The sequence below is a fragment of the Lithobates pipiens genome, unplaced genomic scaffold (genome assembly GCF_037356315.1).
Source record: "Lithobates pipiens isolate NorthernLeopardFrog02 unplaced genomic scaffold, aLitPip1_a1.2 Scaffold_3, whole genome shotgun sequence".
Classification (NCBI taxonomy): Eukaryota; Metazoa; Chordata; class Amphibia; order Anura; family Ranidae; genus Lithobates; species Lithobates pipiens.
Window position 1 is genome coordinate 4698661 of NW_027507790.1, and position 10860 is coordinate 4709520.

The 10860-nt window shown below is 44.3% G+C and overlaps 1 protein-coding gene across 1 annotated transcript in view; it reads left to right on the plus strand.

The window, feature by feature from the left end:
- The window catches only part of LOC143940108 (rab5 GDP/GTP exchange factor-like), a 97126-nt gene extending 89164 nt beyond the window's left edge, over window positions 1–7962 (plus strand). Inside the window, exon 9 of the mRNA XM_077461179.1 lies at window positions 5849–7962. Within this exon, the coding sequence (XP_077317305.1) occupies window positions 5849–6157 (309 nt within the window). The 3' untranslated portion in view covers window positions 6158–7962. The remainder of the gene's footprint in view (window positions 1–5848) is intronic.
- The last annotated feature ends 2898 nt before the right edge of the window (window positions 7963–10860 follow it).

Here is a 10860-nt window from a genome sequence, read left to right on the forward strand (position 1 = left end):
ACAGGAAGCCTGGTGCTAGAATTTGTGGCGATACCTCATGTGTGGTGTGAACACCATTTACATGCACGTGTGCAACCTACATTTATGTTTGCCTTTGCACGCGGGGATGTTTTTTTTATTTTTTTATTTCCAATTTATTTTTATTTTTACACTCTCTCCTAATTTATTTTTTAGCCTCCTGCCAGTGCACACTGCTCCAGTGTGAAAGCCCTTTAAAGTTAAGTTCCAGACGTTTTTGTGTGTGTTTTTTTTTTTTTTTTTAAAGTCAGCAGCTACAAAAAGTGTAGCTGCTGACTTTTAATAAACACACACTCACCTGTCCCAGGATCGAGTGGCGTGGCCGCCCGAACCTTCGCTTCTCTCCCTTGTCTCTCCCCGGCGCCGACATTACAAGTGTGGGCACCCGGCAGACACAGCTGACTGTGCATGCTTGAGTCCTGCCGCGCCTCCTCAGTGGCCTTGCAATCTTCTGGGACCTGTGACATGAAGATTGCAAGGAAGGAGGGGGGAAGAGAAGAAGTTCCACTCGAGTCACCTAGGCCTGAGCGAAAGTGGGAGAGGGGTACCTGTCAAAACAAGTTTCTACTCCCTCCCCCACCCCCCAAAAAATGACATGCCAAATGTGGCATAGAAGGTGTTAAGGAGTGCTTAAAGGGGAACTTCCACTTTTAGGTGGAGCTCCACTTTAACACTGGCAGGAGTGAGTAACCACTTGACCTCCAGAAGATTTACCCCCCCTCATGACACGTCACTGCGTTACTTTAACAAACAATTGTGTGGTCTTACAACACTGTACCCAAATAAAAAATGTTTTTCAAACAAAGAGCTTTCATTTGGTATCTGATCACCACTGCATTTTTTATATTTTGTGCGATAAACAAAAATAGACCGACAATTAAAAAAAAAAAAAAAAAAACTTTTTTACCTTCTGTTTTTAAACATCCAATAAAAAACAGTTTAGACCAATATGTATTCTGCTACATGTTTTTGGTTAAAAAAATCCCAATAAGTGTATGGAATATGTTTATAGAATTTGAATTTATTTTTAGTAGTAATGGCAGTGATCGGCGACTTGTAGCGGGACTGAGATATTGCAGCGGTCAATCGGACGCTAACTGACACTCTGCGGAAACCAGTGACACCAATACAGTGATCAGTGATAAAAATATGCACTGTCACTGTACTAATGACACTGGCTGGGAAGGGGTTAAACATCTAGGGTGATCAAAGGGTTAACTGTGGGCCTAGCCAGTGTTTCTGTTTACTATGTGTACTGCTTTTATTAAGGGAAGTGATAGATTTTTAGTGTCTGCTTTGCAGGAACACAAAAACCATCCCTTCCCCCGTCAGAACGGAACTCTGCCTTGTCATAGGCAGAGCTCTGTTCTGAGTCTCTGCCAGAGGATTGGCGGGTGCTGGTGGACCCGGCACCCCAGGTTGGTTTCACTGTGAATAATCCTGACCCCTGCAGGTGGAAGTGCAGCATCACGCATTTATAATGTAAAAATGCTAACCTAACCTGGGAGGGGGGGGGAGATGGACCTGCTATCACAATTTGGATTAGCGGCAAGGATGGGAAGGGAAGTGTCAGCATAATGGGGGTTTTTAATTATCCAGAAATAGAAGGAACTGCGCATTCGTCTAAGGCTCGCCAGTTCCTAAATATCTTGCAGGACAATTTCATGGGTCAGATGGTAGATGCACCAACTAGAAGCAAAGCATTAGTAGACCTACTGATTACCAACAATACAGACGTGATCACGGATGTGGAAATACAGGGCAATTCAGGAAACAGCGATTGAGTATGAACAGTGATCTGTCATCTCTCCTACACAGTCCCCCCCTTCAGTTAGAACACACACTAGGGAACACATTTAATCCCTTGATCGCCCCCTAGTGTTAACCCCTTCCCTGCCCTGTGACATTTTTACAGTAATCAGTGCATTTTTATAGCACTGATATAAATGCCAATGGTCCCAAAAATGTGTCAAAATTGTCTGATGTTTACATCATAATGTCCCAGTCAATCGCCGCCATTACTAGTAAAAAAAATGAATAATAAAAATGCCATAAAAATATCCCCTATTTTGTAGACACTATATAACTTTTGCACAAACCAATATACACTTATTGCAATTTCTTTACCAAAAATATGTAGAATACATATCGGCCTAAACTGTGGAAAAAAAAAAATATATTTTTTTTATATTTATATTTTTGGGGGATATTTATTATAGCAAATGTAAAAAAAATTATTTTCAAAATTGTTGCTCCCTTTTTTTGTTTATAGCGCAAAAAATAAAAACTGCAGAGGTGATCAGATACCACCAAAAGAAAGCTTTATTTGTGGGGGAAAAAAAGGACATCAATTTTGTTTGGTAGGAAAGGTCGCACGACCGTGCAATTTTCAGTTAAAGCGACACAGTGCTGAATTACAAAAAGTGCTCTGGTCAGGAAGGTGGTAAAATCTTCCGGGGCTGAAGTGGTTAATAAGTCACCGGGACCAGATGGCTTGCACCCGAGGGTCCTTAGGGAACTCAGTCAAGTAATTGCCAGACTATTGTTCCTAATTTTTACTGACAGTCTACTGACTGGAGTGGTACCAGGTGATTGGAGAAAAGCCAATATAGCACCAATATTTAAAAAGGGCCAAAATACATCCCTGAGAATTATAGACCAGTAGCCTAACATCAACTGTATCCAAGCAATGTACCTTGTACCTTGGAGGGGATGATGAGGGACTACAGGCATACCCCACTTTTTATGTTTCTATATTTTTATTGTAGGTTTACAATACAGAAAGAAAAAACAAACCAGGTTCTCATCTTTTCGGTACATCAGTACAACAAGTTCAATGCACAAGTCAGTTGTCCTCTTAGTTATTTCCTAAGACACTCTTTCGGTAACCTATCAAGTTCTACAGTTCTTTCCAGTGCCTATTACAGTTAGCCTGCGGGGTTAGTGATGACTACCAGTCCATATCCAACTATGGATCATAACTCCAACGTGGAGTAAAACATCGATGGTCTACACTTTTAACGCCTCCGCCCGCCTGGGTCCCCCCCGGGCGATAGCCGATCACCTTCCTCCGCGCAGGTCTTAACCTGCCAAGAATTAATATCCAATATTGCAACTGATCGTGCTGCAATTGAGACCAATAAGAAATGAGTAGTGAAGCAAACAAAAAGGGAAGGGAAAATAGTAAGAAAGATCAGAGAAGGGAGAGGAATGGGGAAGGGTGGGAGGAGAAAAGGGTTTGAGGAGCTGTGGCCCCGTTGTGCAAGGCCCATAACGCTGGAATACAGTTACTCAATATGTGCTCTGGGATCGTTAGTCCGGTTAGCAATCCATGGGTCCCATATTCTATGGAACAACCCCATCTTGTCCTGTGACAGTGTTGACAACCTCTCATTTATCATCAACCATGACATTTTATGTTTGAGCTGTGCAGTCGGTAGGGCGGTGGATCTCCAGTTCCTTGCTATGGTAATTTTTGAAGATATAAATATAAATGTAAGGAGTCTCCTTTGGGACTTAGAGGCCTCTACCACCCTGCCGCCCAAGAGGGCTTGTTTAGCTGATTTAGTCAGGTTCAAGACAGTGAGTGTATAAATAAAGTTATACACTCTAATCCAGAATCTTCGAACTTTAGGGTATGTCCACCAAACATGATTGGTGGACCCCTCCTGACCACAACTCCTAAAAAATTGGGACGTGGCCCCTGGTACAAAGGTGGCCAATCTAGCCGGGACCATGTACCACCTCAGCAGAACCTTATAGTTAGCTTCTATCACTGAGGTGTTAATAAGTGATCGATATGCCGTCTCAGAGATTGCATGCCAGTCTTCTAGTTCAAAAGTTTCCTGAAGGTCCTGTTCCCATCGGATCATGTAGTTCAGTTTCCTCGTTGGAAACCCCTTGTAGGCGGCATATCGAATTTTTCTGTTAAAGCACATTCGGAAAGCATACCTCCTATGGTCACACAGATCAGCAATGCGTAATAAACCTTTATTTGTCCACCAACCAAATTGTTGAGGAGAGAGGCCCGGGGTGAACTCTCTATTGTTTAATAATGGTGCTAGTGAATTGTGGGGTGATTTGAATTTGTGTAGTCTAGACAACCTGTCCCATATTGTCAACGCTAGGGAGGGGTGGGACCATACCCCACTTTTAAGTACACAATGGGGTTAATTTACTAAAGCTGGAAAGTGCAAAATCGGACTCACTTTTGCATAGAAACCGATGAGCTTCTAACCACAGCTTGTTCAATTAAGCTTTGGTAATAAAACCTGGAAGCTCATTGGTTTCTGTGCAGAAGTGAGCCTGGTTTTGCACTTTCCAGCTTTAGTAAATAAACCCCACTGTGTACTTAAAAGTGGGGTATGCCTGTATTTATAAGATTTTAGTCGTTCTTGCCAAGCCAATCTATAAACCTTCTATGCCCTTGTACACACGGTCGGACATTCTGCCAACCAAATCCGTTGGATTTTGTCCGACGGATTGTGTCCGAAACTGTTGCATACACACGGTCGGACCAAGTTGTCGGAAAATCCGATCGTTCAGAACGTGATGACGTTATTTCGTTACGACGGGACTATGTTCACGCTAGTAGCCAATAGCTTTGATGTAGGAATTTGATCTGAGCATGCGTGGCACTTTGTCCGATCAAAATTCTCTACACATGATCGGAGTATGTCCGATCGGACCAGTTTGTCGGAAAATATTTCCAACAAGTTGGAAAATTGGGTCTGACGGATATTCCGACGGAAACAGTCCGATGCATACCACACACAATCGGATTATCCGACAGAACGGCCTGATAGGACACATTCCGTCGGAATCTCCGATCGTGTGTACAAGGGCTATGAGGAGGTGAGCTGCCATTTAGATAAAGGAAGGCCCTGTATCTGGATTTTGCGAAAGCATTTGACACAGTTCCCCATAAATGTTTACTGTACAAAGGAAGGTACATGTATTGAAAACTGGCTACAAGGGCGAGTTCAGAGGGTGGTGAGAAATGGGGAGTACTCGGAATGGTCAGGGGTGGGTAGTGGGGTCCCCCTGGTTTCTGTGCTGGGACCAATCCTATTTAATTTGTTCATAAACGACCTGGAGGATGTGGTAAACGGTTCAATCTCTGTATTTGTGGACGATACTAAGCTAAGCAGGGCAATCACTTCTCTGCAGGATGTGGAAACCTTGCAAAAGATCTGAACAAATTAACGGGGTGGGCAACTACATGGCAAATGAGCTAGCTGGCTATAACCCTCATATCATTTTCAGCTTTCAGATAAAAGTGGTCGAAGCCGCAAGATCACTTTTATAGGGCCGCGAGAGAGGGAGATTTTTAAGTACCGTAGTTTGTCGCCATTCCACAAGCGTACAAAATGTTAAAGCATGACATGTTTGGTATCTATTACCTTGGTGTGACATCATCTTTCACATTATGGAAAAAATTTGGCTTTTACTTTTACATTTTTCTTTTTAATTCAATAATAATAAAAAATATATATATAAATATATTTATTATTTTTTTATGCATTTGAAAGACTGCTGAGCAAACAGCAAACACAATGTGACATAAAATATTGCAAATACTGCCATTTTATTCTCTAGGGTCTCTGGTTATATATATATATATATATATATATATATATATATATATATTACAAAAAAATTTTTGTAATGTTTGGGGGTTCTAGGAAAACAATACTGATTTTTACTTGTCAGAAAAAGGCCTGGTCTTTAAGTGGTTAAAAGAGGCGACACACATTCAGAGATGTATATAAGTTGTATAGGTGAATAGTCATTACTGTATGAAAAATAATCATGCTGTTCTTCTATCTAGTGTTCTGCATCCTCTTACATTGAGACTATGAATTTTTCATCTCTTGGGCTCACAGAAGAAGAGTTCAATCGTATAATGCAGCAGAAGTCGAAAAGATGCAACTTTGCTGGAAGTAATATACAGGGCACAGTGCAGAAGATGGAGGAAAGCAAGCAGCTTTTGGTCGACCTACAGTATCGGCAGGAGGTTCTGATCCAAAAGGCAGAATGCCTGCTAAGAGAAATAAAAGCTTGGCCTGTGTCTCTACAAGGTGAAGTCCAGGAAATCCTACACAAGTTCCCTCTGGATATTAAGCATCAGACAAACTAAAAGCAGTGCTTGGTACTTGAAGAAATGTGAACTATTTATGCTGCTATTGACTGGGGCTAACTAATGAAGGAAATGTTTGACGTTTATGACTGTCTGTTTTTCTGCATCTGATATTTCATACATTTTAGACTTGTTTATTAACACTAATACTAGTTCATAATGTCCCTGTTGTAAAAATCTGAGCTGAAATGTTTATTCTAAGCCATATGTAAGTTAATAAATTATATGATCAAATTAAGTGTAACCTGATTACTTTTCAGTAATCTTCTCCTGTAGGATAACACATTAAATCAGTACTACCATTTAAAGTGGTTGTAAACCCACAATAAAAAAATAAAAAAAAACCTGCAAGACAAAGGCATAATGAGCTAGTATGCATAGCATACTAGCTCATTATGAAATACCTTAGATCGAAGCCCCCATAGTGTTCCCAGTACACAGCTCCGGCCGGTGACATCACTCCCGGAGTTACTCCTTGGTATCACGGGCTCCGGCACTGTGATTGGCCAGAGCCGTGATGATGTCACTCCTGTGTGCATGCCGGTAACGGCACACTGGCGTTCGCGCCGTTGCTTCAGTGTGCATGTGCCGATGACGTCGGCACATGCTGATACAGGGGATATCTCCTAAACTGTGCAGGTTTAGGAGATATCCGGGGTAGCTACAGGTAAACCTTATTATAGGCTTACCTGTAGTAAAAAGTGGTCTGTAAGGGTTTACAACCACTTTAACTGGCTTCAAATGTGTGACCTCACTTTAGGCAGTAGTGATAACAAACATTGGATGGCAGCTAGAGGTGACAAACAGTGTTCTATAAATGCACATACTGCTATTACTCAAATTTTGCACAGGTCATCACAGTTGGCCTTAGCTCTGTGTAAAATCATCTGAAACTCAGGCTAATTGAGCAGTGATTAAACAAAAGAATTTGTTAAAGCCTAACTCCAAGTTTACTTGCACTTTAACAGTTTGCTTGGGCCAAGCTGGCCCAAACTATTTCCTTTACTAAGGGATGCATCTGCTGTTAGCGCTGTATAAACTGTATCAGTTACATTCCGTATACATTGCTGTGTTTGGCAGCGGTACAGGGACTTCGACTTGAGCTGAGTATTGTTCAGCCATTCAGAGGAGGTCCTATATTTATATCACTAAATTGATTGGATCATCTGTCAGCCTCTCCACCTCAGCCAATCAGAGGACACTTTGAATTCATTGATAAAATACAAGGATCGGCCCATCACAATTTTGTTCCGACAGAAGGCGGGAACATACCACCTCTGGAACACAGCATTGCCATGTATTGACTAACGCTGTATAACTTATACAGCGCTGACAGTGGGCATATCTATTAGTAAAAGAAATGGTTAATTTGAGCCAGCTTGGACCAAACAAACTATTTTACGCAAAAGTAAATCTGAAATTAGGCTTTTGAGACACATTCTAGAAATTTGAAGAATTCAAAAATTGTATGTACTCAATTTGTAATTATGGTTGGTCTTGGAAGTGGACTAACATATTGTGGCCCATGTGATAAGGTGATTTGCAGCTTCAGTAAGCAAGACAACTTTATTTTGTTTATATATAGAGATCTAAACCATGCCCCCAAGACTCTGTACTATCAGGAGATGGTTTGGAGACTGTGGAAGAAGGGGAGGATTAAACAGCCTTTTTACACAATTCGCAGAATTATCCCCTTAGGTTCCACTGTAAGTATAAGTATAAGCATAAGTATGGTTTACTGCATATGCAGACTGATTTTACTGTTGTGGATTTAGTAATACCAAGTAAAAAAAAGCTTAAGTGTGCCTTAGCTGGTCAATATAATGTCATAGTATGAGTAAACATCTGTATGTTTAGATGCCACTTTAGCCCTGAAAGGTTTTACCCCCTTGCTGACCAGGCCATTTTTGGCGATACGACACTGTGAAAATTTAACTGGCAATTTGCACGGTTGTGCGACACTGTACCCAAATAAAATTGATGTTATTTTTTTCTCCAAAAATAGAGCTTTCTTTTGGTGGTATTTGATCACCACTGCTTTTTTTTTTTTTTTCTTGCGTTATAAACAAAGAAATAGTGACAATTTTGAAAAGAAAACAATATTTCTCTTATATTCACCGACCGACACAGCTCCTCTCTGTAACTAAATGGGTTTGTTAGCCTGCCTTTAGGAGAACTAGGCAAAATTGTAACCCAATACACAGAACTTTCGGTCCCGCCCCTGGGGGCGGACCCTGTGCTAACAACCCTCCCTGCTGTCCCAGCAGACTCAGTTTTTTATTTTGCCTAGTGAAGGAGAATGACCTAGGAACCCTGCGGGCCCTTTGGTCCATTTTTTTTTGATGCAGGATTTATACTTTTGCGCAAGATGAAAGATCCTGGGATCTTCTATCAACTGCTGGCTGTGTGACAGGCTGGTTGAGTTATCCTTGTAGTCCCCCCAGTCCGGCCATCGAGCATGTGCAGGTCGCAGCTAAGGCTTGGCAGGCCACGACATACCTCCGCTCCAGAGGTGGTCGGTGAGCTTCAATGCTCCGGGGTATACATATGACCGGGCTACTTATGTCTGGATCACAGTATACTGGGCCAGCAGCCACCCTGTAACTGCGCAGAAGTGGGTCTGTGATGGAATGTCTCCCAGCTCTTCAGGACTGGTAAGTACAGCACTCCCTCCTCGGGGGGGGGGGGGGGGGGGGGGGGGTTGAGCAGCTGGGTGTTCCCTGGGAGGTCGATTTGGGGGCCACCTCACCTCCTTCTCTTCTCTCCCACGTCCCTATGTTCCCTTCTCCCCCCCGGGGGGGTGGCTGCATGTGCCACGGGCAGTGGGTGTATGGGGTTTCCTGGGTCTCTCACCTGTGGGGGGTCTGTGCGGCTAGTGATGGTCCTGGTCCCTGTGTGGGGGGGGTCCCAAAAAGTGTCTGTGGGGGTTTTCTTGCTGGTTTGAGGCAGCGCTGTTTTATGGTTTTTCCTGTCATCGCATGGCGCTGTCCGACGGCCATTTTCACTGTGGGCAAAAGCAGGTTCCCCTTGTGAGCCTCGGCGGCCATTTTCTGGGAGATTTTCCTATTAGTTGCATTGGCGGCCATTTTTTTGAAGCCCGAGCGCTTTTTTCACCGCAGTTCTCTTGTGACAGCATTACATGTGCTCTCTCATGCTGTTTCCTGTGTCCACTGTGTATACAGGATGCTGGATGGCAAATTCCTAACCGCTGATGCAAGCTCTGCAGATTGTTTGACCGCTATTTTCTACAGCTGCTGCCGGCACAGTTTCCTCACTGTGCACTTGGCCTAACCTCCTGGGGACTACAAGCATGGCTAGTGACCATCACAGAACGCCCCAGGGTGGTGAGTCTGGCTCTAGGAACCCCCCTCCCCCCCCCCCCCCAGGCGGCAGCAGGAGGGTGGGACCTTCACTGTCCTAAGTCCCCTTGCAGGTGGCAGACAGAGTAGGGTCAGCATGGCTTCAGAAACTGGTGTTTCTTCCCCCGAAATCCAGGCTATTGCAACCGGGTCACCTGCGGATAGCGCTGTGCCCATGGACACCCTGACAGTGGTCCTTAACTCTTTTGTTGCTAAAATAGAGGCGGTGCGTGGAAGGAAAGGTGCGTGTAAAAGGCCCCTACCCCCGTCCTCTGGGGAGAGGTCTGATGCAGACTCGGGCCCTGCTGCGACTGGTGACCTCTGCTCTGATCTATCGGACGAGGCTGACCAGGACCATTCGGACACTGAGGATGATTCCCCGTCCGGGTCCGGGCGCAACAAAGCGTTTGTTGGAGCACTTATCACGGCTGTGCGTGATACCCTGAAGATCCAGGAGCCAGCGGATTCCTCTGCTGATCTATTTGTCCATTTTGGGTCCCGCTAGCCAGCACGTTCACCTAAGGTGTTCCCGTATTTGACTTATTTTGACAAATTCATCTACAGGGAATGGGGTCGGCCGCATAGGACCTTTTTGGTCCCCTAAAACATGGCGGTGCGTTACCCTTTTGAGGAAAGCCTTCTCAAGAAATGGTCAGCTCCTCCGGTTGTGGACCCCCCAGTATCTAGGTTAAATAAAGTAACCACGATCCCGGTTGAGGGGACTCCTGCATTCAAGGATCCCATGGATAGGAAGGCCGAGGCAGTGGCTCGTTCGTTGTTTACGGTTGTGGGGTCAGCCGTGTGACCAGTACTGGCATCCGCACTGGTGTCGCAGACACTGACTGAGTGGGCAAAAATGTTTGCACCACGAATTGGGAGTGCAAAATGTCTCCCCTGTCTGCGTGGAACTAGCAGACCAACTAGTGCATGGCCTTAAGTACGTTTGTGACGCGGCCCTGGATACTCTCCCTCTGTTATCCAGGGTTTCAGTGTCAGCTGTGGTGCTGAGGCGCCTGATTTGGCTAAAATGCTGGTCTGCTGACCAGGCATCAAAGAAAGCCCTGACGAATCTTCCCTTCCTTGGCAACCGGCTCTTTGGAGTTTCATTGGATGACATTATTAAAAATGCCACGGGTGGTAAGAGTACACTACTCCCACAGGCCAGGAAGGCTAAGGAGCCACGCCGCAGGCAAGGGCCCTTTTTTTCCGCTCACAATCTGCTTTTTCGTCCGCCCGGTGCTTCGACAAAACGTTCCCAGCCCGACAGGACGTCCACGGACGGTCAAAAGCGGCCCTGAAACTGCAAGCCTAACAAGTCTGCGAACAAAGGTGCTACTGCATGAA